At 42.0% G+C, this 27,316-nt stretch overlaps 2 protein-coding genes across 3 annotated transcripts; both read right to left on the reverse strand.

Moving 5' to 3' along the window:
* Positions 1-9,484: 9,484 nt before the first annotated feature.
* cenpt (centromere protein T) lies at positions 9,485-19,118 on the reverse strand. Its single transcript, XM_015963198.3, has 13 exons — positions 18,858-19,118; positions 18,522-18,645; positions 16,467-16,605; positions 16,298-16,388; positions 16,015-16,151; positions 15,834-15,891; positions 15,022-15,158; positions 12,332-13,873; positions 11,857-12,144; positions 11,690-11,786; positions 11,407-11,574; positions 11,205-11,309; positions 9,485-9,902 (listed from the first exon to the last, which is right to left on the reverse strand). The coding sequence occupies exons 1-13, from the start codon at positions 18,941-18,943 to the stop codon at positions 9,776-9,778; spliced, it is 3,099 nt and encodes a 1,032-aa protein (XP_015818684.3). The 5' UTR covers positions 18,944-19,118; the 3' UTR covers positions 9,485-9,775.
* Positions 19,119-20,149: 1,031 nt separating this feature from the next.
* On the reverse strand, positions 20,150-22,758 carry LOC107387929 (cytochrome c oxidase subunit NDUFA4). 2 transcript variants are annotated; one of them, XM_015963201.3, is made up of 4 exons: positions 22,545-22,758; positions 21,692-21,780; positions 21,367-21,427; positions 20,150-20,449 (listed from the first exon to the last, which is right to left on the reverse strand). In XM_015963201.3, the coding sequence occupies exons 1-4, from the start codon at positions 22,590-22,592 to the stop codon at positions 20,393-20,395; spliced, it is 255 nt and encodes an 84-aa protein (XP_015818687.3). In that variant the 5' UTR covers positions 22,593-22,758; the 3' UTR covers positions 20,150-20,392. The 2 variants fall into 2 exon arrangements, with proteins under 2 accessions (XP_015818687.3, XP_070401723.1); XM_070545622.1 differs by having other exon boundaries at positions 21,340-21,427.
* Positions 22,759-27,316: the final 4,558 nt, after the last annotated feature.

Below are 27,316 nucleotides of genomic sequence, written 5' to 3' on the forward strand. Positions count from 1 at the left end.
TGCAGGAGATTATGGGAGATTTAGTCTGCCCTCTGTTGCAGAACAGGAAAAACTGCAGTTGCTGTCAGTCACTGTGTTGGTTTAATTGAGCAAAAAGGTTAACTCCACCTAAAGCATCAAATCCATTTCTGTTATTTAAACATGCATGCAAAGGTTTGGGTACCCCACTAGTGAACAGGTGGATAACAGTGATCTTCAAAAGCCAAAATATTAAATTTGAGATGATCCATTTTGTATTTGAAGCAAAAGTAATAGATTGATTTGATTCAGTCCTTATGTTTGGGTTAACTTCACCAGCTTAAATGCCCGACACTCCTGAAGGGAAGAGCCTCGTTTCACGGTAAAATTTTTAATAAAGGTTATTGTTTTTAAGGTATGAAACACTGAAAACCCGTTTTAAATATCTAATTTCTGATTATAATCATAACTCTGAGTTTTTCATGCGGGCTGAACATGAAAATAGTCTCCTACACATATCTCCTGCATTAGCTTCTGATTGAAAATAGACAGGTGAAACTCTAGGATTTGAAAATCCAGACAGATCTATGTCACATTGTCACTTAACATTCATGGACTCACCCATCTTGACACACGACAAAGAAGGCTTTTGTTGTTTTAGCATCCAGGAAACAGCAGAGAACATCTCAGCTAGTAGAAGCTAACATTAGCATTAGCAGTCCACCACACATCAGAAGCTCCTCCGGGGTTGAGTTATTTGTGGAGATGAAACACCAGTGTTACAAGCCAGTGGTAGAGTCGTGTTGCTGTTATCCAATCCAAGAGGAGATGTCAGAATATCAGGAAATAAGACTTCAAAACCATCTCATCTGAAGCTCAGCTGTGACGTGGGCAAATACTAGTTCCTGGAAATCGTGCATCTGTATATTTTTTCCCCAGAGTTCAACTTATGTGGCATGGTGTGGAAACAATCATCTGACCTTGAACGTGAAAAAAACAAAGGAGATGATTTTAGACTTCAGAAGAAACAGGGTGGAGTCAAACACTGTTTCCACCATGGGAGAAGAAGTGGAGGTGGTTGAGGAATACAAATACCTTGGAGTTCACCTGGACAACAGACTGGACTGGAGGAAGAACAGCGAAGCCGTTTACAAGAAGGGACACAGCAGACTGCACTTCTTGAGGATGCTTAGGTCTTTCAATGTCTGTAGCAAGATGCTGCAGATCTTCTACAAGTCTGTTGTTTAGAGTGTAATCTCTACAGCCATCGTCTGTTGGGTTAGCAGTATCAGAAACAGGGACCTGAAAAGGCTCAACAGCCTAATAAAAAAGGCTGGTTCTGTTCTGGGGACGACTGTGGAACCGCTGGAGGAGATAATGCAAAGAAGGATTCTCCAGAGAATCAAGAAAATTATGGACAACCCTGAGCATTCTCTTCACAAGATTGTCCGACAACGGAAGAGTGTCTTCAGTCAGAGGCTTCTTCAGGTTCGCTGCAACACTGACCGCTACTGGAGATCCTTCCTGCCAACAGCCATTGTAATATACAATAACTCTTTGATGGCTTGATTATTATTATTATTCTGAGCTACTACAGCAATCAATTTCCCTCTGGTATTAATAAAGTATTTTTGAATTGAATTGAATTACAAGGCATTTATTCCTACTAGAGACCACTGCAGATATGTTGATTAAACGAGTGAACCACATTTTTTAAAGAAAAAATGGAGCTCTAGCCAATTTGATTAAATCTTAAAAAGTGACCGATTATTTTTATTGATTTATTGTTGATTAGTTTATTTCAATCATATGTAACTGAAAACCATTTCAAATCAAGATAATTTACACAATCTTAACAAGATAATGGCTGCACGGTGGTGCTAGTGGTAAAACTGTTGCCTCACAGCCAGAAGGTTCAAACCGCTACAGCCTTTCTGCATGGAGCCTGCATGTTCTCCCCATTCAGGTGTAGGTTTCCTTTTGAAGAATAAAACAAAGATATTTGGTTAAATTGAATGTCGTTTTGCACAAAAACATCTGCAAAACTCATAAATCAGTATTTACTTCACTAATCCTGTGCCTAATCTTTGATCACTCAAAACTATTTCTGTGTGTGCTGATATTAAGGCAGCCATCTTTAATCAGTTTGGGTCAGAGTGAACCAGTTAGATGGACGAGTGATGACGACTTTCTAAGAGTTTCACTCAAATGCATGCAGTGATTCGTGTTATCTTTTGCTAACAGGCAGACAAACATCAGGAGGAAGGACATGGCGATTGTAAATCTGAGAGCTTTATACCCGCTCTTGCTCCTCAAACTGTAAATGAATGTAAATAATTGATGCTCACAAAGCAGAAGGAGGAAGCATCACCGCAGTGAAGTGTTTCAAAATGGCGTTTATCAGGAAAGATGGAAGTGATGCTAAAAACCAGTGTCTTAAATCAAAAATCTCTATGTTTGATTTAAATTCAACATTTTCTCAGAAGAATGTTTAACAGCAGCCACATCTCCACCAGGACAACAACAAGCCTCCTGAGCCACGACACAGCCTCGGTGGCAACCAGCTGTTAGCTCACTAGAGAGGAAAAGGTTGGGAACAAAAAGCAACCACAATAATGTGAGGCACTGAGCCTCTTATAGGAACATTTCCTCCTGTTGAGTGAGGAGGAAGAAGATGAAGGAGGAGGAGAGTAAGGACGAGGCTGGGAAGAGGAAATGAGTCAGGACTGTGGGGGGTGATAATATCATTATACCTGTTTTGTACTGTAAACATGTTTTCAGACAAATGACTCATAAACATGTACAGCATAGCAGTGTTTAACGGGCAGGTCTTTTGTTTTCATTTGATCTATTTTCACCTTAAAAACAAACTTAATATTTAGCTAAAAATAAAACGACCTCACGACAAACATCATTGTTTATTCATTGCATTACAGGTCTCTGCTGGTGAGGATTACGTGTCGTGTAAATTTAGAACAACGCTTTAAATTTAAAACCTAACAAGCTGCTGCTGCAGCACAAAACAGAATTCTGCATGAATGTCCATCTCATGTGAAATATCTTCCTTATTCTGTAAACACATTTTTTGGTTCTCTAATTCATAAAAAAAACTGCTGTGGAAATTTGGAAACCTTAGGTGTTTTTAAGGCGACAAACTATTTGCAACTGGTTTCAATGAGACCAGCCGTGAGCTCTGGCCTAGTTGGGAAAGAACTCATCTCTGTTTCTCCAAACTGAGGCTGCTGGTTGTTCATCACTTTTCCACACAAAACCACTTCCCAAGACCTAAACTGACATTAGGTTTAAACAACACAGGTCTCCATGTCATACTTATTTATCCTAATTATTATGCAGTTTACTTATTGACTAGATAATTCCATGAAAGGGGCCTGCCACCTGGCATAAGATAGTGGCCATGTGTCATAAAGCCAATGTGCACCACCATGTCATCAGCACCTCAAACCCTCCTAGTGTCCTCTAAGCTTGCTGATAAATTGTGCATGTCACCAGTAGGTGGTGTAATAGTGATCCTTTATAAAACAGTCATCGCTCTGCTGAGCGCCTACTACTGGTTCCTACAATTGTGTGAAAAGCCAAACTTTTAAACAAATGATATAGCTGCTTTCAATTTTTTTTGGGGGGGGGGGATGATGTACAGTTTCCAAACCGGTGTGCGCAACAAAGCACACACAATTCTGTGTGGATGTGATGTTGCATTGTGGAGCCATAGCTGGTTGGAAGAATCTAGGGGAGCAATTTTAAAAATGAAGTTTGGTGTGACTGTGAACTTGATTGTAGAATTTATTAAAAATTTAAATGGATGTAAGGGGTGCTGGGGCAGAATTAGACCAAGTTCACCAAGAATTTGGAGACATTTCTTTCAGGGGCTGGATTCATATTCATCACGTTCAAATGGTTGCAGATCACAGAATGTAGGTCAAAATTGCAACCAAATGTAATGGGAGGGATATGTTTGCGTTGTTTTTTGTGGATCTACAGATCAAAACCACAATCTGGGGCTTTTGGAGGCCTCTGAAGGACCCAAGACCCCAGGTCCTGAATTTGGCCCAGGCCGGGTGTTCAGGGGTGGATCTACAGGTCAACACCACCATCCAGGGCTTTTGGAGGCCTCTGGAAGAACCCTATACCCCAGGTCCTGATTTTAGTCAAACGTTGGTGTTTAGTGGTAGATCTACAAATCAGGACCACAACCTGGGGCTTTTGGAGGCCTCTGGAGGGCCCTCAGACCCCAGGGGCCTCATTTATCAGTTGTACTTATGCACAGATCTGTGTGTATTTTGTGCATTGGCACGAATTTACGTATTGTGTGGTATTTACCAATTTGTACTTGTGCATGAACATGTTCCTAAATATAAGAACAGCTCTGACCATGTAGGAACAGCATCTAGTGGTAGAACGGGGAAACAGCAGTACTGAAGGTCTCAGTCATCCATGCTTGTTCCTCATCCATAAATTATATTTACACAGTATGTAATTATGTCGGCAGAAAAACAGCTTTTGCGCATTATTGGTGCTAAAACCAATAAAAGACGTGTGACCAAAGGCATTCGGACATTTCATGACTAATCTGTGTTATTTGAAGAGTTAACAGAGTGTGTACACTAGAGGGAACACTTTCTCCGTGAGGTAGAAATCCTTTTGTTATGCTGTGATTTGGGACCCTTTGTGACACGACAGACAAACCTCACAAATCCGATTCCAGTTCATATTTTATTTTACAACTATGAGAACCCCCAGAACCACATCCCGCTCCCCGGTCATACACGCAACCAGACTGAATGACAGCTCAGAAAAAGCTGCTCTCTCAGACAACGTTTTCAAATGAAAGTAACTCAAAACAGAACGACTCCTTAAATGTAAATGAGAACCTGTTACTCTATGATTTATCAAATTAATTTTTTTTATTTATTTCTGGAACAGGAACTTCTCCTCTGTCCCAACCACCTTTATAACTTCTGCAACTTGTTTGGCTTTCTTGTGCTTCGGCAGCCAGTGCTCTGTGTCAATAAAGGTTATCTCATTTTTTCTGAAAATAACTACAACAACATGGAATTCCCTGCTGAGGATGTTGCGTGACCAAATATGGTTAATTGAGGGTGTTTCTGTATGTTAATGACAGTGAACGGACACGAGCACCTGGGTACTCGCAGGTGGGATTTATCATCAGACGATTGCACAAGAACGTGCGTACAAGAGGCCAATGCACGTTTCATAAATCAGGAGTACACACACCCTAAATTTCATTTGTAGGAAGGAATATACAGTAGGAACGTTTGTACGAGCATTTTGATAAATGAGGCCCCAGGTCTCGATTTTGGCCGTGGTTGGGTGTTCATGGGTGTATCTATAGGTTCACAATGGTCATTTATGTGTAGTTTTGTGAGAATCAAATCTTGCATGTTTTAGTTACAGAAAACCATCTTTAAAGGGGTGGAGCTAGTTATTTCAACAAATGACCACATGAATGTGTTGGCAGCGTTTGTGTGATGACAAAAAGCAAGTTTGGTACGGTTGTGAACTTGACTGTTGATGTTACAGTTTTTCTCAAATGCTAAAACAATGGCTGAAGCAGGACTAAGAGTCCGTCCAAACCTGAGTAGGTTCACCGTGGCCACCATTATCAGGGCATTCAGATAACACAACAGGTATTGCACTCTATTGCTTTCTTTGTCACAATACAGTTTCACAAGCCTGTGAAATTGGTTTCAAATCAGTTGTTATTGTAAAACATGTCAATTGACAACACATGTTTCTTTCTTTAGAGTTGAAAGAATGCCACAGAGGTGGGAGGATTGCCATATTTACAGTGGCACAAGAAACCATCATTGTGGATATGGTTTGTGAGAACAACCTCATCAGACTCCGGGAGATCAGAGACAAAGTCATTGCCGATAATGTCAACTTTGAGCGCATTGATGATCTCAGCTTGGCCACAATAGACCAAGTTCTCCGGCGCCAAAAGATGCGGATGAAACGGGTCTATAGGGTTCCCTATGAGTGCGACACAAAGGCCTACATTACGAGTATGTGCAAGTAGGTATACATCCATGTTCACAGTACAGTTAGTGGATATACTGTGTTGCTCAGTGGCCTACATTAGTTTTGGACAATACTGTGCTACCTGATTGACTGTTCTGAACACCTGTGCACTTTCACATTTTCACAGAAAATATTACAGTTGGACGCGATGGTCAGACCTCATGAGTACCTCTTCCTGGATGAGGCTGGCTTCAACCTGCACAAACGAAGGCAAAGAGGCCGTAACACCATTGGCCAAAGAGCCATCACTGAGGTTCCTGGCCAACGGGGGGGGGGGGGGGGGGGGGGGGTAATTTTACTCTTTGTGCGGCCATGGGTTCGGAGCGGCTTGTCCACCAGCATGCTGTCCTTGGGTCTTTCAACACCCAACATCTTCTCACCTTCCTAGAGGAGCTAAAAGACATCCTCCTGGACCGCCAACAACACCATCCTCGGCCCGCACATCACATTTATGTGATCATTTGGGACAATGTCCGCTTCCACAGAACAAACCAAATCAGAGTGGTTCACCACCAACAGTAACCACTTTTCAAACATCTGTCTGCCACCCTACTCCCCTTTCCTTAACCCTATAGGAGTTCTTCTCATCGTGGAGATGGAAGGTGTATGACAGACAACCATACACTAGAGAGAATCTCCTAAGGGCAATGGAGCTGGCCTGTGGTGACATCCCAGTGGAGGCCTTACAAGGATGGATTCGCCATTCCAGGGCGTTTTTCCCGCGGTGCCTGGCAAGAGACAATATAGCCTGCGATGTGGATGAGGTGATGTGGCCCGATGCAGCTCAGCGACATGATGCCACACAGTCATTGTGGTGTGTGTGTTGTGAATAAAGTAAATAAAAAAATTTCACACCCTGCTCATGTTTTCAAGAGTACTATTGTGTGCAATAGATTCTGTTTTTGCATTGAGCTGTGTTACAGTTGTGTACATGCAGAATTTTCTATAGATTTATACTCTTCATATGAAACTCACAAATCTAAATGCCTGATCCTCTGCAGAGATCTAAGAAGATCCGTAACTGTAAAGTTTCTAAAAATGGGCAAATTGGCAGTTATGAAACAAAGAACCTTCTCACAAATTGAGTATTGTGTTTTCAATTGTTTTGCTGTAGTGTGCAACGATGTGTATAGTGTTTACATTTTTGAAAGGTTCGAGCTGCTCTTTTGGTGTGAAAGTATGAGTTTTGAAGTGAGAAGGTGTGGTTGTGTTTATGTAGTTTTAGAAAAGGGTGTTGTGTTTAGACATTGGGGAACATAGAGGAAACGTTTGTGAAATGTGTTTTAGCATTTGAGAAACTGTATTAAAGTAGCCTGGCAAGCCAGACTAAATAAATGTATTATTTAGTCTGGCAAAGCTCCATTGACAGCTCTCGGTTGTGGGGCGGGTTCTACCGTTGTCTTTCAAATGATCTCCGCATTCCACTGGACAAAATGAATGTGACATACTCTTGTTTCACTCTGTTGCATCATTTCACCCACCAGGCAAATATAGCGCCCTGATTGGCCCACAAAGCGGATAAAGCTCTGTGATTTGTTAACTAAGCAGAGCACTATCCACCATTATGGACCAATCACAGCTCTTTGTGTTTGAAACCCCTCTAGAGAGCTGTGATTGGCTAGCCAGAGTCCTGGTAGGAGCTGCAGAGGTTCCAATGGAGCATGCCCAAACTTTGCAAAGCAAGAATTTGGTCTAGTTCACTAGGCTAGTTATTAAAGAGCAAGTCACCTCCTACCAGAGTATTACTCGACTCCCACTTCCTGCTTGAAAAACGCAACAAATGCTGTTGCCTAACAGACCGAGAGGGCGGAACCGCTAACAAATACACACACACACACACAGGATCACAACAACATTTTGACATCATATGGTACCAGCTAACATTCTAAGGTACCTCTTAGCCAATAGCGATGGCAGATTTAATTTCAAAGTGCAGTGCAGATTTTTTGTTTTAGGCAGAAAATTAAAATTTTAACTCAAATGCACTGAAGCGCAAAACTATTGACTACAGGTGTCTGCAGCACATTTAGACACGCATTTTTATAGTTTATCAGGAAAAAAAAGTTGATTTGGGGGTGACTTGCTCTTTAAAGTACAAGATCTGCTCGGGTGCAAGATCAGCTCGGGGTCCGTCGACTGCCCATGACGTCAAAGTAGTTGATTGGCTGAACATGAACCTTACGGAATTACGTAATCACGTTACGTTGTTATCACGTTACGTTGGTCCAGGCAAATCTTTCTGTTGGAAAGATGGACAACTTTTACAAAGAAATCCATCATTACCTCTTTGAAAATACACTTTTAGCATAGAGCTGCATGTATATTAGGGCTGAGCGATTAACTGCATGTGCAATTAAATTGCGATGTGAAAAGATTTTCTAATCGCAAAGGCTGCAATTATGCAGGGAGTGGTTAGCGCAATGCTAATATACGTGGAAAAACCCATACTGTAGGAATGCTAATGCTAATATCACAGATTACATTGTTACAAATTATGAATTAGAAAAGTGCCAAATAATTACATTTGTAATCTAATAGAAAGTAAAACTACCATCAATCAAATAAGTACAGACAGGTATTTTAGTAAAGCCAGAAAACTTTTAACTCCAGAGTTTTGGCTATAGCAGCTATGAGCGTACCTGATCTACGCATGGACAAGACGTCAAAAACTTAACACAAAACACTTCAATAAAAGGGACACACTTTTTTCCTGCAAATACAATTTCACAGGGGTTGCCAATACCTATGATCCTTCAAGGGATGTGCTCAAAGAGGAGTTCAACATTATGAATACAATATAGTGTTTTATTTTACAAATACCATTACAAACACAAATGTACGTCTTAATAAACATTATTCTAATAACGAAACTGCTAAATTCTTTCCAACAGTATAGATGTGTATTTTGTCCGAGTGGGTTTGCCGTACTTTGACGTCATCGGCAGTCGAAGGACCCCAAGCCAATCTTGCACCCGAGCAGATCTTGTACCGACACCGCCTGTGATCACCAGCATGTTATGACTAAGCTATAATATAAACACGGATGTGATAATAGTGTTATTTTACACCTTACTCTTATTCTAACAACAAACTCATTGTCCCAAATTTAAACTTTGAATGTTTCATATTTGAATTAGGCATTGCGTACAAGTCATAAATCTATTCAGTGCTCATTTTAGCTGCTTTTCAGTGATTGTTTTTACATGACTCACATTTGGTTCAGATCAGAATGTAAAAATAGTGCATTTGCGCCATCTAGTGGATAGTTGAGTGAGTTCACTTACTAAAACCCAACTTACACACGGGGTACAAAAACTATGATTTCATAGGACTGCCAAGGATTATAAAGTAATTTAGAACAACGCCAAACATTCAGTGCGTCCAATGTCTTCAACCTGCAACCCCGTCAGGCGCTTGAGGTTGTAAATGTATCTTCAAATGCATAAAAATAAATAAATACGAAAAATTGTCAACACACAAATATACAATGAGGTTTATTTAATCTGTGATAGTTTAAGATGGAGATTTCAGAATGACGTAACAGAAAAGTGTATCACCAAAGCACACCAAAAATACACAATAATCACACACCCACTCCCTCATGACATAATACAGATGAGGAAAAGAGAATAAGTGACAGCACAAAGCAAATATAGATCGTATTTGCACATTTACAAAATGCCTCTACATGTCCAATTAACCAGAAACTGAGATTAATTAGTAATTTAAAAATAAATCCAGGTCATTTCCAAAAGGTTCACCTCATTTTGGGGATAACAACATTTCCGCTGGTTGCAATGGGGATCAGGATTTTTCGCTGGTCCATTCGTAAATACTTTTCAATGAGCACCTCCACTGGCATGTTTTCATTCACGTGACCCTGTCTGCAGAATGCAGAAACAAAGAAGTTACGCTAATAGAAGGAATAATGCAAAAAGCGCACATTTAAAAATATATAATGCTGTTAAGATGCATTAGAAATTGAAGTTCCATCCATCCATTTTCGGCTGCTTATCCCTCTCCCCAGCCACTTGAGCCAGCTCATCCGGGGGGATCCTAAGGTGTTCCCTGGCCAGCCGTGAGACAGTCTCTCCAGCGTGTCCTGGGTCTTCCCTTGGGTCTCCTCCAAGTTGGATGAGCCTAGAAAACCTCACCAGGGAGGCGTCAGGAGGCATCCAAACTGCCACCTCAACTGGCTCCTCTCAATGTGGAGGAGCAGCAGATCTACACCGAGCCCCTCCTGGATGACTGAGCTTCTCACCCGATTTTTAAGGCTCAGACATCCTGAGGAGAAAACTCCGCCGTTTGTATCCGCGATTTCATTCTTTGGTCACTATCCAAAGCTTGTGACCGTGAGGGTTGGAATGTAGATCAACTGGTAAATTCGCCCCCGGCTCAGCCCTCTTCACTGCGACAGACCGGTACAACACCCCCATTACTGCAGATGCAGCACCAATACGCATGTCGCTCGTCAAAGAGAACCTAAGATACTCAAGCTCCTCCACTTGGAGCAGGACCTCATCCCTGACCTGGAGAAGGCATTCTACCCTTTTCTGACTCAAGACCATGGTCTCGGATTAGGGGAGCTGACTCTCATCCCAGCTGCTTCACACTGGGCTGAGAACCACTCCTGTGAGGGCCAGAGATCACATTCTGATGAAGCCAACAGGACCACATCATCTGCAAAAAGCAGAGACTCAATCCTTAGGCCACCAAAACAGATCCCCTCAACAACTTGGCTGTGCCTAGAAATCCTGTCCATAGAAGTTATGAACAGAATCTGTGACAAAGAGCAGCCTTGGCAGAGTCCATCTCTCACTGGAAATGACCCCGACTTACTGCCGGCAATGCGGACCAAGCTCTGATAGTCATACAGGGACCTAACAGCCTGTATCAGAGGACCTGGTACCCCATACTCCCAACATATCCCCCACAGGGCCCCCCGAGGGATGCAGTCGAACGCCTTCTCCAAAAACACATGTAGATTGGTTAGGCGAACTCCCACGCACCCTCCAGGACCCCCTGAGGATATAGAGCTGGTCCAGTGTTCCAGAGCCAGGACGACTACTACAGAAACTGAAGCTGAATAACAAAAAACACTTGTGGCGAGCTGTGTGAAGAGGTTTCTCAAAGGTGTTTTCATTCCTGGGCATTAGAAAAAAAGCATTGCACAGAATCATACAAACCTTTTCAACAGGAGCACAGCATCTTCAAACTCAATGGTTTTTCTATTAGCATGGGCAGCATACGTCTCCAGGTCCTCCGCCATCCGGTCAAAAAATTTATCCATTCTGTCAAATCATTAGTATAAATAAAGGTCAAATAAACTATCAACAGCACCGCTTTCAGAATCAAATCCATCCTAAATTAGTCACGTCTGTTACTCACATCTCATTCAGAATGGGGTAAACATCTGCTGAGACCTTGGTTTTGGCAAAGTGTCTGAAGGTGCTCAATAGGTAGGACTTAGGGAGGACTCCTTTCTTACTAGCTGTCCGCGTTTTCCTTGGTCTCACCTGCTTGGGTTTAGCTGCAGGTAAACCTGTACTTGTACCACTAGAGACATTAACGACCCGTCAGCCAATTAAATAAAAAACCTAGATAACTTTGTTCCATAATGCCTACACTTTAAATAAACAATTGGGTTGACGGGAAAATAAATGCTACTTGCCTTGTTGGAACATTCTTAAAAACAAAAGGGGACGCTGCAGGATCAGACAGAAAGATCTTTTTCTCTTTGACAAATGCCGGAGTCTTGCAGGGAAGGTCTGAAGGAGTCAGAAAATAATCATTTTGATGTTCTTGAATGTCAAAAGGAAGCAATATACTCAAACTAACCTTCTTCTTCATCTAGGTCATCATCACACTCGTCCTCCTGACCAGCATCCTCCTCAGACGAATCGTTACTCCGGTGCTCATCGACTTGAATATCCTGGGTTAACTCAAGACAAGGAAACGAGGCTTTAGTTCCAGATGCAGGAACGTTTTCTGTGTCAAACACGTCGCCTTCATCTTGCACTGATAGTTTAGATGAGGCCGAGCTCCCAGTTCTAGTCCGTCTGCGGGCGTGGTTTTCCACTTCTGCACTGGCATTAACACCAGTAGAAGTGTGTGCTTTGGACCAGCCTGAAGAAAAACAAAAGGAAATTGAAAGCAAAAAGCACATCTAACAAATGGACTAATAGTTGTTTTCTGTTTCAATGGCTGAAACTAATTTCACATTAACTCTGATCTACAAATAAACATTTCCCTTTGCTGGAGAAAACATCTTAATGTTTTACTTTAGGAGCGGTAGGAAGGGTCTGACTTTTACCTGCTTCAGAGGCTTCAGCAGCATCCTCCCTCACCTCTGGGACGGGGACAACGGGCACACCCTCAGATCGACGAGCCCTTCGACTGATGTGACTCGAGTCCTGTTCCATGTGTTCCAAAGCCTGATCTTCCTCCTCTCTTTGCTCATCATTGTCATCTTCTGTCTGAGACGTAGCCACATCTTCCTCATCTTCAGACTGAGCCTCATCTTCGTCATCACCTTGAAATGGGACACTTGCTACCGCATGTTCAGGTAGAGGGTCCTGTGCATCCTCCTCTTCCTCAGAGAGAAAACTTTCAATATCTTCAGATTGAGAGTCAGGAACATGCTCTTGTGTTTCAGCAACTCCTTGCTCTTCCTCAGTTTGAGAGTCGGGAGAAACCTCCTCTTCCTCAGTCAAATCATCACCAGACGCACCTTCCTCTCCAGTTTGGGCCTCCACTTCCTCAGCACCATCATCTGTCTTACCAGTCTCAGATTCAGCTGCAGCCTCCTCTTCCTCAGTAAAATCATCATCAGACACACGTTTCTCTCCAGTTTGGGCCTCCACTTCCTCACACTCAGCACCATCATCTGTCTCAGATTCAGCTGCAGCCTCCTCTTCCTCAGTAAAATCATCATCAGACACACGTTTCTCTCCAGTTTGGGCCTCCACTTCCTCACACTCAGCACCATCATCTGTCTCAGATTCAGCTGCAGCCTCCTCTTCCTCAGTAAAACCATCATCAGACACACGTTTCTCTCCAGTTTGGGCCTCCACTTCCTCACACTCAGCACCATCATCTGTCTCAGATTCAGCTGCAGCCTCCTCTTCCTCAGTAAAACCATCATCAGACACACGTTTCTCTCCAGTTTGGGCCTCCACTTCCTCACACTCAGCACCATCATCTGTCTCAGATTCAGCTGCAGCCTCCTCTTCCTCAGTAAAATCATCATCAGACACACGTTTCTCTCCAGTTTGGGCCTCCACTTCCTCACACTCAGCACCATCATCTGTCTCAGATTCAGCTGCAGCCTCCTCTTCCTCAGTAAAATCATCATCAGACACACGTTTCTCTCCAGTTTGGGCCTCCACTTCCTCACACTCAGCACCATCATCTGTCTCAGATTCAGCTGCAGCCTCCTCTTCCTCAGACGTTGACATCACTTCAGCATCATCAGCCACATTAGCTTTACTTTGCTCAGCCTGAAATTCAGCGACATCTTCTTGCATAAGAACATCAGAAGCATTTTCATCAACTTCAGATGAAGCTGCATCCTTTTCTTCACTCGGAAACATGTCCGCTGTATCTTTTGCCATCTCGCCGAGCTCCTCTTCCTGTTCTGCATCAACGACGTCCTGAAGCTGCGAGGACATGCCACTGTGTTTATCCTCAGTAGCGACGACGGAGAAGCCAGAGACCATCGCATCAGGCAGGTCATACAGCGCCGTGTTGCAGTTCATGATATCAGCCTCGCCGAGTTTGCTCGGACCCAGTGTGAACCCTTCAAAGTTGGTAACTTCACTGAGATTTCCCTCCATAAAACCATGGCTGCTCACATCTAGAGCGGGTGAGGGAAGAAAATCAGTCAGTTGTTGGTTATTTTTATTCATTTTAATTTGGAAACAAAAATGTTTTGAAAAACCTACACTTATGATTCACTTATGTTCAGAGCATCACTGGTTGCTTATCAGGATGCTGTGAGGTCTGCTAGAACTGCCTATTTTGCAGACATCATTGAAACAAACTCCAAGAATCCCAAGATTCTCTACAAAACATTGAACTTTGTATCAGAGAGCCCACCTGGAGCGAGTACTCCATGCTTTTGTCATTTCTAGGCTTGATTACTGCAACTCTCTATATGCAGGACTGGGTCAGTCATCACTGTGCCGCCCACAGGTTGTGCAGAACAGCACAGCCAGGTTTCTGACTGGGACCAGGAAACGGGACCACATCAGTCCGGTTCTGGCCTCCCTGCACTGGCTTCCGGTCTGTTATGTTCAAAATTTAAACTCCTCGTCTTTGTTTACAATTTCTTCCAGGGTAGTGCTCCCCCCTATCTGGCCACGCTCCTGAACAAACATTCCCCATCACGCGCTCTGCGCTCCTCTGACCAAGGCCTGCTCACTGTCCCTCGTTCTAGGTGTCGTACTCACGGGGACCGGGCTTTCTCAGTCCTAGCCTCGTCACTCTGGAACCAGTTGCCACCCTCAGTCAGGCTATCCCCATCTCTGCCAGCCTTTAAGAGTCACCCCCTCCTCCGCTTGACATTCCCTGAATGTGTTCGGGTTCGGCCTTCATTTATGTTGATTTTAATTCCCTGCTTTCATTGGTCTCTTTATCTCTTGTTTTACCCATTTGTTTTCTACTTTAATATTTTTACCTGTTTTTCTCATGTACCGTGTTCAACGCCTTGGGCTTCCCAACAGGCAATTTATAAATAAAGCTTTGATTGATTGTGCAGCCCAAAACTCAGACAAACGTAAGGATTAATAAAACATTCAACAATTAAATGTGCACTTGTTTCCTGTAAGTCGCTGCTGCATAAAATCATTCTGTAACATTTTTACCTTTCTTTGATCTTCGTTTTACATAGAAAAGAAAAAAATTAGTAAAATGCACCAAAAGTTTTATGTATGTTGTCTTTAAATTAAACCACACACACAACATAAAAACTGCAAACATTTGCTAGAGTGAAGAGATGATCACCTCCCATCTGTCGCTTGCTCACAGCAGCACCAAAATCCTCCTCTGAGACTTTTCTACGGTTAGACACTTTCCTCTGGAGCCCCCTTTTCTCAGTCTCAACATCAGCAAACGGTGTTTTTAGAGTCAAAGAGGTGGAGCTGAAAATCAGATAGGACACGCAACACGTGAAACTATTGAGCTGATGCAGGTTTGGTTTTATATATAAACAGCATAAAGTCAGAATAATAATTGTAAAAGGACGTTTTAGCTCTGTAGCCCAGCTACAGGTGCACGTTGCTTCCAGCTGCAATCATGGAAGCAGGAAGGGGCTTAAAGGTGCATGAAGCGAGGACATCCTGTGGTCAGATTTGGGTACTGCAATCAAAACAAACGTGTCGATACTTACTCCCATCCAATCAAAAACACAGACCCAGGCACGAGCGAAGACGAGTCATGCACATTAAGTTAATTATAGATCAATTCATGTCACTGCAAAATTGAGTTGTTGGTAATTGAAAAAGTAGCTTGAGATATTTTTAGAACTGACGATTAGTTTCAAATTCAGTGTTAGCTCAATGTTAGCCTGTAGCCTGCTTTACCCGATGTTAAAGTAAAAAAAAAAAAAGTATGTTGCAACTTTTTAGGGGTGCAAGAAATAACTTCTAGGTCACTCCTTTTGCTGGTTTCCCTTTACACAACACTGCTGATCTTTGTGTTTAAGACTTGGCAACATTGAGAGCTCACATCTGACTGGCTGTGGAGCCAGGAAGTCTGGCAGCAGAATGAAATTAAATCATTAAACCTCTACATTAAAAGGTTGTATCGAAGTTTACCTTGACAAAGAAAGGGACGAATGATCATATGATGCATCTTCAACTCCCTCTTCAACATCTGTAACACAGAGACACCATGACGCATGACAGCAGCCCTAATGTGTGCATCTATGATGACAAACTCTTAAGAGTTTATCCGATCTCTAGACCTAGAGTCATCCAATAGAAGTTTAACCTTTACCTTTTACCGCTTTCAGTCTCTTTTCAAAGGCGGTTACGTTAAGGCTCCGGCATGGTCTCTTTCTGCTCAGTCCCTTCGCCACGCTCCCAATGTTCCCAATGGTTATATCAGGGAGCTCCAGCTCTGACAGCTCAGTGCTGTGAATCAAGAAAATATTGACTTTTCACTGCATGTCATTCTTTTGACCTGAACAGCTGACATAAAAAGCTCATGAAAGAGGAAAATGGAGGATTATTCCTTACAGTGAACATTAATGCAACATCTAAAAAGGTAAATTGTTCACCTCGGATGTGTTCTGGTTGTCTCTTCAGCTGATTGGGGTTCAGGTTCTTTAGGGGGTTCAGTCTTATGAACAACAGGGGATTTCACAGGATCTGAAAAGTATGAGAAAGAGAAAGTAGGTTAAAAGACATTTTGCAATAGCAAACAAAACAGCTTGTAAATATGCATACCTGTCTGCAGGATGTTTCTGAGTAAATGTCTGGGAGTGGCTACATCACTCAAAAGCATTGAAGTTGAAGAAGGCACTCTTGAGAGCATGACTGAGACGGTCCTTCGGTCAGTGGGAGGCTGGGATTTTCTGGCTATACTCTGTAAGAAACGGGACAAGTTAAAAAAATAAATTACTAATAATAACAATAATAATAAACACACACATACACAGTGGGGCAAAACGTATTTAGTCAGCCACCAATTGTGGAAGTTCTCCCATTTAAAATGAGTGACCTGTAATTTTCATCAAGAGAAAAAAATATCCAGAAAAATCACATCATCTGAAAATCACTCAGACAACGGCGAACTGAGGAAGAGATGCTGGACATACCATTGTGGGAGGACAAATGCTTACATGGGATGTACCACAGACAGATGACTGAAGTGGCAGATATCACAAAATTCTACCAATGGCTAGAAAGAACAGGGGTCTCATTTATCAAACATTGCGTAGAATCCTTACTAAAACCGTACTTAAGCTCAACAAAAAAAAAAAAAGTACTTACGCCAAGTAGGTTTGTGATCTATCAAACATGGAGTACGCACAGCTGCATGCAATCTCTGCTTCATAAATCAGAAACTATCTAGAATGTTTCTCAGCTGCTGGACGATGGCGACTGTAGATCAAGGCAGATCAAGGAAGCACAATTTCACAGAAGCAGAAGTTGAGGTACTTGTGGGTGAGGTGGAGAAATGAAAGGAAGTACTTTTGCAAAACAAATAAGAGAAAATACACGGAGTGGCACAGCGTTGCTGAAGCCATCAATGTTGTGAGTTCTTCAGAGAGATCTGTGACGGATATTAAAAAAAATGGTCCAATTGGGATTTGATCCCCAGACTCCCAGGTGAAAGTCACATGCGCTAACCAGTCAGCCAAACCGAGATCTCCCCTGTATGATCGATCAGGTCACAGTGACAGGACACGCACTGTCACAGACGCATGACATTCTGTCTCAATCTGTCCCCCTGCTGATATTCTGCATTCCATATTCTGTGCTTCAGGCTATGTGTGTGTGTGCACGCACGTGTGTGTGTGCGTGTGGGGGGGGGGGGGGGGTCTTGTTCTTTGTGAAAACAAAGCAGTACAAGTGATAATGCTGCAGGATTTCATAAGTTTATCCTTCTCAGCAGCAGCACTGCAGGTGCTCTCCATGTCCAAAATGTGCGTAGGCCAGGTCCTTAGTCAGCTTAAAGTTGTGCACATTTTTCTGCTAAGTCTTCTATCATAAATCCCAAAGTCTGCGTGGAAAGTTATTTACACAGTTTTCCAACACCGTTTGTGCGTAAGCACGCTTGATATAAATGAGACCCCTGGTGTGAAGGACAGCACAGAGGCACTCATCATGGCTGCACAGGAACAGGCCCTGAACACCAGAGCAATAGAGGTCAAGATCTACCACACCAGACAAGGTGTAGACTATGTAAAGAGGCCATAACAGCAGGGTGTAAAATGCTGGCAGGTAAAGCATACATGGAACGCCACAACCAAGAGGCTGGCATTGTGTACAGAGACATCTGTACAGAGTATGGACTGGAAGCCCCAAGGTCAAAGTGGGAAACACCCCCTAAGGTGGTTGAGAACGAGAGAGCCAAGCTACTGTGGGACTTCCAGATCCAGACCGACAAAATGGTGATGGCGAACCAACCAGATATTTTGGTGGTGGACAAACAACAGAGGACAGCTGTTGTGGTTGATGTGGCAATACCAAGTGATGCAACATCAGGAAAAATGAACACGAGAAACTAGAGAAGCACCAGGGCCTCAAAGAACAACTTGCGAAAGCCTGGAGAGTGAAGACATCGGTGGGCATCAGAGCAGTAACCCCCAAACTGAAGGAGTGGCTGAATCAGATCCCAGGAAGAACATCAGACATCTCATTCCAGGAAAGTGCAGTTCTAGGAACAGCTAAGATACTACAGAACCCTCAAGCTCCCAGACCTCTGGTAGAGAACCTGAGCTTAGAAGGATGAGACCACCAAACAAACCAAACATGTGTTGATCGCCACGTCCTCACCTCACGGATGTTCTGTCTCAGACTGCGCCTCAGGATGTCCTGTGGGGTTTTGGTTTCAGCATCTCTCCTCCTGCTTTGTCTGCTGCTTCTCCGGAGCCCACTGGTACTCACTTCCTGGGACTGACTGAGAACGAGACAGCGCACAAACTCATAATTGCATACTAAATGTAAAAAACACGCATTTGTTCGTTAAAAATATAAAGTAGTTCGTGATTTTGGTTTTAAAGCGAAGCATCTTCAGGCTGTTGAAAGTTAATACTTCCATCGCAACCTGAGGCGCTGTCAGTATTGTGATTTCAGTTTCAGCAACAATCACCTTAGAAATAAAAACAATACCTGCGAGTAACAGGAGTTTGAGGGGACTGGGTGCTGAGGATGCGTTTCAGCAGCACCCGAGCAGATAAATCCTCCGTGGGGTCCATTGGTCACCGACACAAAGAAAGAGAAAACTCTACATTCACTGAGTCCAGCTGAGAGGACACAGACAACTAAACAGCGTCGTTTAATTTAGTTTTTTCCCCCGACAAACGCATCGTACTCTTAACCGTTCTCTGCTTGTTTTTTCTCACAGTCCCGCGTTATTTTTGAGTGAAACCTCGCGAGAATAAAACGGGTTCTTTCTTCTTCTACGATCTTAAAAAGTCACTACAGATGAGTCAACGGCGTTATACTGCCCCCTACCTGGCTGGTTTGTCTGGTTTCACAAACCTTATTGCACTCTAGAAGCTGAATAAACAAGGGCATGATAATATATAATAATAATTAATATAATAATAAATTACTTGTGTCAATTTATAGCGGTTTTTATCAGCTTTTGCATCTGTTGAGAATATTTCCTGAAGAACCATTTTAAACTACATCAAATATAGTAAACAAGCTACTGACTTTTGTTAGTTTTCTCTGGCTCCACCCCAGGTTAGTCATTTGCCTGTTTTGGTGTTTCCTTTCTAAACTATCTTCTACAGCTGAGGTGAAACATGTTGCTGACTGAAAACATTTGAAAAGAACACCCTCTTTTAAAAGAGGCTGTCTTATCTGCTGTTTTGATGTATGATCTGAGGACCCGCTCGAAAATGAGATGATACATCTCAAGCGGTTTCTATCCTCATAAAATCTAAGTTAAATAAATAAAAGAATAGAAATCCGAATCAGGATATCTCTGTAGGAAAAGCTAACAGAAGCTTTATGGAAGTGTAAATATAAATCTGAAATGTAAATATTAGGATAAAGACACAATCAGGTTACTAAGAGCTTCAAGAGCCAATTGCGTTCAAGCCTAAACCAAACCGTTTCCCTATAAGGGATAAATACATTTGACCTTTGACCTTTTGTTTTCATCATGTGAGATACAAGTCGCTAATTTCAGGACAAATAGGAGATTTACAGTTTTAACGAACGCAGAAAGCCTAACACTTTGCTGTGATCAGACTTCACATACACCCTGAATTCAAGTTTACTACTTTTTTTATATAACTGAGAAAGCACTAGTAATTCACTTTCACTTTTATAATTTCTGTCACTTTTTATAATCTCTAGCATATTGGTCTGAATATTTGAGCTGTAAATTTTTGAAGCATTCAAAAAAATTGCGGTTATGAAATTAAAATAAATAAATAAACCAACAAGACTCACAGCTGTAATAATTTTAATTATTGATAATAAATCAAACCAAAAGATAGTATTTCACAAACAGGAAGCAGGTGGTAGCCTGCTTTTATTCATATAGTCTTCCGTATGTGGACAAGCCATGTCTTCTTTCGTACTAGATGTTAACTACCAATTAGATCTATTCAACATGAATTCAATCTCAGAGATGTTTGTTTTGCCCCCAAAAAAAGTGCAAAGCCTCTCATACGAGTGGGATGTGAACATTAGAAGTCTGGCCGATCCTTCTTCAGCTCGGAGTAATCCATATTAACAGCAAACAGCTGGAAAAAACACAGTGAGAGCAAAATCCACTCAGAGGCAAAACACACACAAATGGAAACTGAAGCATAATTTACAGACATCTACCATATTGGGTAGTACCGTGGGTACCGAAAGTATTCAGACCCCTGTCTAGTTTTTACAATTATTTTGCAGCCATTTGCTAAAATCAATTACATTCATTCCCGCATTCATGTACACACAGCACTCCATATTGACAAAAACACAGAATTTTTGAAATATCTGCAGATTTATTGAAGAAAAACTGAAATATCACATGGTCACAAGTATTCATACCCTTTGCTCACGATTTAGTAGAACATCCCTTTAAGCTAATACAGCCACAAGTCTTCTTGGTAAAGATGCGACAAGTTTGAGATCCTCTGCCATTCCTCCTTGCAGATCCTCTCCAGTTCTGTCAGGTTGGATGGTGAAGGTCTCTCCAGAGATGTTCGGTTGGGTTTACATCAGGGCTCTGGCTGCGCCATTCAAGAACAGTCACAGAGTTCCCGTGAAGCCACTCCGTTGTTATTTTAGCTTCAGCCCAGTCTGAGATCCTGATCACTCTGAAGAAGGTTCTTGTCCAGGATATCCCTGTACTTGTCTGCATTCATCGTACTTGCAACCAGTCGTCCTGTCCCTGCAGCTGAAAACAGCCCCACAGCATGATGCTGCTACCGCCATGCTTCACTGTGGTGGACTGTATTGGACAAGTCAGTGCCTGCTCATCACTGAATGAATCTGAATGAATTTGTCAATATGGGGTGCTGTACATTAATGCAACACATGTTGCTTAATAAGGAAAATAATTAATTAAAATGATTTTAGCAATTGGCTGCAATATAACAAAGGGTGAAAATTTGACGGGGGTTTGAATATCTTCTGTACCCACCATACTAAATTTACTGAAGATTTCTACTTTATACTGCTGATTGGGCTCCATCTTGTTCCAGGGCTCAGGGTTGTTTGTACGATCCCATCTTGAGAGGAAAACAGCAAATTTGTTATTAAAACACACACACATACAGAGAGAGAGAGAGAGAGAGAGAGAGAGAGAGAGAGAGAGAGAGAGAGAGAGAGAGAGAGAGAGAGAGAGAGAGAGAGAGAGAGAGAGAGAGAGAGAGAGAGAGAGAGAGAGAGAGAGAGAGAGAGAGAGAGAGAGAGAGAGAGAGAGAGAGAGAAATTGATAAAGTGCTGTAGAAGGAACAGCCAGCTAATGGGAAACAGCCCCTGCTGATACTTACGAGACATCAGGATTTTTCAGGGCCAGCCTGGTCAGGTACAGCATGCTCATGGTTGCCCCTCCACCGATGAAGACAAAGAGGGGAATCAGCTATGATGATAATAATGATAAAAATAAATAGCCTAATAATAATAACACATTTACTTCTTTAAACAAGCTTAAACTGAAACATCCAGCAATATGCAGAAATGCAAGTAAAAGTCTTAATGAAAACATCCAGAGAAAATGGAAAAAAGACATTTTAAGGATAATTTTAAGTATGAAATAAAAATATGCAAGAGTTTTTGCATCATTGTTTCCAGGCAACAGTCAGGAGCAGCGGGGGACAAACGCATTTCAGGTCTATTTTTATGGTTGCTGCCGTAAAGCAAAGTGTTTCACCCCGTCGTCCTTGGATAATCAGACTTCAGTCAGGCCTGTGAATATCATAAAGATACGTGCTGCAGCGACACGCATGCATGGCCGCACCCCCCGGACCTTCACAATAATAAATTAATCTGCTGGGTCTGATGATGAACGGGCACACACCAGGTGACTTTCCTTTCTGAAGCTGCACGCAGCAAAACACATAAAACTAGAACAAACGTACATATTATGCGTCATCACATGTTCAGAGACGGTGAGGAAATTTGCCTTTTTCCTAATCAAATCTGACAAATTTACGCACTAAAATTCTCAAAACGTTTAAATCCACATTGTTGAGCAAATCGTTTAAAATATAAATAGATTTATCAATGCCACATATGATAAGCAAGATCAATGTGTGACTGGATGGCCACACCGTTTTCCTCCTCCGCCTTGACTAAGATATAATGATTCAGATATAACGGCTATAAGAACGGAGCAGGACTTACAGAAGGATGGGTCTTCACTTGTTTGGCGATGACAGAAAAAAAGGACATGGCTCAGGATCTTCAGAGTGTGAGCAGAGGCAAATATCTATGAGGGCGGCGCGCGCACAGCCGCAGAGAACCTTCAACTAAAGGCTCGCAGCGCGCGCACGTACAGTCACACACGCGCACTCCTCCACTGATCAGCCAATCTCTCCTGCTGGATATCTGGACACCTGGACTACAGACTGAGGCGTGCATGGTGTTCTTAAAGAGAACACGAACACACACACACACACACACACACACACACACACACACACACACACACACACACACACACACACACACACACACACACACACACACACACTATGAAATAACTAAAAGAATGTTAACATTCTAAAGCATCAATGAGCCAACAGCAGAAAGTACTTTAAACCTATAATAACATGCATCAATTTTCATTTACAATTTTGTTTAATAAATGTTTTTTTATTTATCTTTTTATAATCTAAGAGTCAAATCCTGTATACAGTGCTGGTTTCTTTATAAAGAAATTACAAAGAACAGCAAAAGGAGTTGGATCATTCCTTTATGATTGTTAGTAAGAACCAAAGAGCTGACTGAAAGAGCCACTGTCCCCATCACAGACTAAACTAACAGTGGCTGAAATCTAATTTTGCTCATAAATCTCTAACTGTAGATGCTACTAGACATCCCTGTCAAACCATCAAACCCAGAGGGGAAGAATCAACCTTGCTCCCTAGTGGGTCCAGGAATGTGTTTCAAGCCTCACTTGACACTGTCCTGTTTGGAAAATAGAAAACCTCCTCAGATAACAGTTTTCTGTTGAGTTACATAGTTTCCACCTTGCTGCAGTATGTTTGGAGATTAAAATATCTGTCAAGATTTGGCGACAAAACATAAGATAGTGAGTGAATGAATGAGTGAATGAATGGTTTATTGAACAAGCGAAATCAATATATATATATATATATATATATGGGAACTCAGCGTCAGAAGTGGAAAGCAGTCGGTGATAATACAAAGGCCAATTAACAATAAATAGTCTCACATCTGCCTTGTATACTGAAATTTTAAAATAATTTGTCTTTATCTAATAATTATTGTTTTCCCAATCAAGTCCTGTGGTGCAGCAAAACATCCAAATGTTTGACACAATAAGGAACACTGACACTACATCATGGAAGCAGCAGGTATAACAACCAGAGGTCTATCCCCATCATGCTGCATTCCTCCTGCACTCACAGGTAAGCCCAGAGTCCAGGAATATTTCCAGTGGGCTGATGGACCACTAGGGTTGATCATTTCTCACTAGACTCTGGCCACATCCGGTACAAATAGCTGTCCCCATCTAGTCCACAAGAGGTCAGTAAAAATTCAGATAAGAATAATTCTGCCTGTAAATCAAAAATCAGCTTTAGTAGTAGTAGTAGTAGTAGTAGTAGTAGTAGTAGTAGTTTACAGTGATTAAAATTCAAACCTGTGATGTTTGCATTAGCAAAAGTCAGATTTCTTGATGTAAAAAAATCCACTGTAATTCCCCTGACATTTCTCACCAACCACAACCTGATAATCCAGTATGGCTGCCACACAAACAGTAGTAAATGCTGAGATAAAACTTTTATTAAGGTTCAACTTCCATTAGTGAACGTCTTACTAATTAGTCCCAGATGTGGAGATGTCTTAAATCTGGACGTAATGGGTAGCCATTTTGTTTATTGAATAATTTTCAGCAACACGTCAAACACAAATGAAAACCAGCATTTTATTTTGTAAATTGGTCTTGCTTTTCTTTTCAAGCTGAGAAATTATTTGTTGCTGCAACTTTTGTCAGTAATGGTAAGTAAGTAAGTAGTAAAACTTTATTTGTATAGTTCCTTTCAAGGTAAAAACCACAAAGCACTTCACAAAGAAGAAAATAAAAAAATATATAACATAGTCAGGTACAAGAAAAAAATATGAAACAGAATCAATAAACAAGTGCAACAATTCAAACATAGGCAGCTTAGTACAGGTGAGTACCGACTCCTCAGACCTCAGAGACAGAGGAAGAGAATTTCAGAGTCTTGGAGCCATGGAGGAAAAGGCTCTGTCTCCTTTGGTCTTGAGTCTGGTTTTTGGGACAAAGAGCAGGCCTTTGTCAGAAGACTTCAAGGACCTGGATGGAGTGTGCAGTTGCACATAACTACTAATGTACACTGGAGTCTGTCCATGCAGGGCTCTCCAGGTTAGAACAAAAATCTTGAATTTGACCCGAAACTCCACGGGAGCCAGTGCAGTTGCATAAACAGAGGAGTAACATGAGAGAATCTGGATGATTTGGTCAGAAGTCTGGCAGCAGACTTTTGTACCGCCTGCAGCCAGTTTAAGGAGGTTTTTGATAAACATGTGAAAAGAGGATTACAGAAATCCAAGCGAGAGGAAACAAATGCATGAATTAATGCTTCCATTTCTGGACGAGAAACAATGGAGCCAAGTTTGGCGATATTTCTGAGGTGGTAGAAACAGGAACAGACCAGAGAACTGACATGATTGCCATGGGTGAAACCTGAATCAAAGGTTATTCCAAGGTTTCTAATGGAGGATTTAGTTAGGGCACCCAGTGGTCCAAGGATCTCCTTCAGCTCTACTGTTGGTTTTTCTGGAGCAAAGATGATTATTTCGGTTTTTTCCTCATTTAGTTGAAGAAAACTGACATCCATCCAGTTCTTTATTGGATTACTGGCATGTGTGTACACTCAAACCACAACCACCAACACACACACACACATACACACACACACACACACACACACACACACACACACACACACACACACATTTTTAGAAATTACGTTTAGGCCAATCGGACTTGAGATAGACCCTTGTGTAAAAGAGGTCCACTGGCCATATACATTCCCCAATCAAGTCATCTGTGTGTCCCCAACCTGTAGAATCCAAATGACGACCTTGTTATCTGTCTTCTCAGAATTATCTCAAGTATTAAGTCTTCCTGCTGGTGGGCGATGATAAGACTAAGCCTTTGTGAAATCCCAATTCAAAAAACAACAATTGCACGTTGTTCTTTCCTCTCAGAACCTTTACCTTCTAGTCCAGAAGGTCTGGACTGAACGGGGGAAGAGGTCCTGGACCTGGAATCAGTAGAATGATCTATGTTCAATTCTTCCTGGAAATGTCTAAAGGACACAAAGACAAGTGAATCTGCTTTTCTGGTAAATGGTAAAAGGTCTGTATTTGAATAGCGCCTTCTTGGAGTTGTACAACCCCCCAAGGCACTTCACAATACACAACCATTCTCACCCTGGTGGGGATGAGTTATGATGTAGCCACAGCTGCCCTGGGGTGCACAGACAGAGGCGAGGCCTGCCAAACACTGGCGCCACCGGTCCCTTCGACCACCACGATCTGCTTGTAATTGTGTCTAAAATTGGATTGGTGTTGCTGTTTTGGGCAGACCTCTTGCAAGAGACTTTTAATCTCAGTGTTTCATGGTTAGATAAAGGTTAATAATGTGTACAACTTTATTGCAGACCACTGCAAAAATGCACGCCATAAAATAAGCAAAGACCTTTATCAGGAGGGATGGGGACTTAAAGGCAGGTCTGGACAAACCTTTGTATCGTCATCTCCTGTTTACGTACGTTTGAATCCAGGGATAAAGGATGTCAGATTGCTTTACTTTGTCAAAATGTTGACTATTCAGAAAGAAAAGTACTCCAGCCCAACAATGTGAAAATAGTAATTTTGAACAGCTGTGTTTATTACAGAGAATGAGAAACAGTGTAAACAAACATTGAAGGATCCCTCCAATCTAAGCCAAGAGACAGGAACTACGAAGGAGAAGCATTAAAAATGATAAACAAAATTCTTTAAGGCATCAAAGGGTCATCATCTGACTAAGGCTGGAAGGATGGTCTCTTACAAATGGAAACTTGACAACTTTCTTAAATGTTAAAAAACTTAAATACCCATTGATTTCAGCTTGGAAGAAAGACTTAAAGAATATGTTCACAAATTTTTTTCATCACATTCGCAGTGGTCTCTTGTCTAAATGCATGTCTTGTGGGTAGATTTCTGTGGAAAAAAATAACTCTGGTTCTCCTGTTTCAGGAACTAAATGAGTCAGAGCAGATGCCAGCTGAAGAAAGCAGGATTTGGAGTCTCATTTCCTGATATTTGGACATCTGGCCTCTGATTGGATAACATCAGCATGACTCTACCACTGACGGTTTGCTCTGCAACTTTGATGTTTTATCTCCACAAATAACACAAGTCTGAAGGAATCCTACCATGTTTTAGAGTTGCTAATGCTAGTGGTTAGCTTCTACTAGCTGTAACGTGCTCTGCTCTCTACTGGATGCTAAATCAACAACAGGCTTGCCTGATTGCAAGCCAACAATGGGTTAGACCATGAATGTGGCTCCTCTAATCAGTTTCCCCCCTGACTATTTTCTATTGGGGACTAAAGCAGGAAATAGCGGTAGAAGACTATCTTCACCTTCAGCCTGCACGTTAAACTGAAGCCTCTTTTAGAAAACAATGCTGACAATGTGCCGCAACGCTTAGCCGCCATCAGGGACCCTTAGGTTGTATATAAGTGGTCAGACTGTGGCAGTGATGTGGTGCAATCGTGTCCTTTATACAAAAGACTACAGGATGGCGGTATAAAGGGGGTTTCGGGCCGTCTCTGCGCTGCTGCGGACTTCCGTTTATCTTAGACATAAATTGCTTTTTATTGTCATCAAAGTCGCTCCTAAAGAGGTCTGTCT

Source organism: Nothobranchius furzeri, chromosome 16 (genome assembly GCF_043380555.1).
Source record: "Nothobranchius furzeri strain GRZ-AD chromosome 16, NfurGRZ-RIMD1, whole genome shotgun sequence".
Taxonomy (NCBI): Eukaryota; Metazoa; Chordata; class Actinopteri; order Cyprinodontiformes; family Nothobranchiidae; genus Nothobranchius; species Nothobranchius furzeri.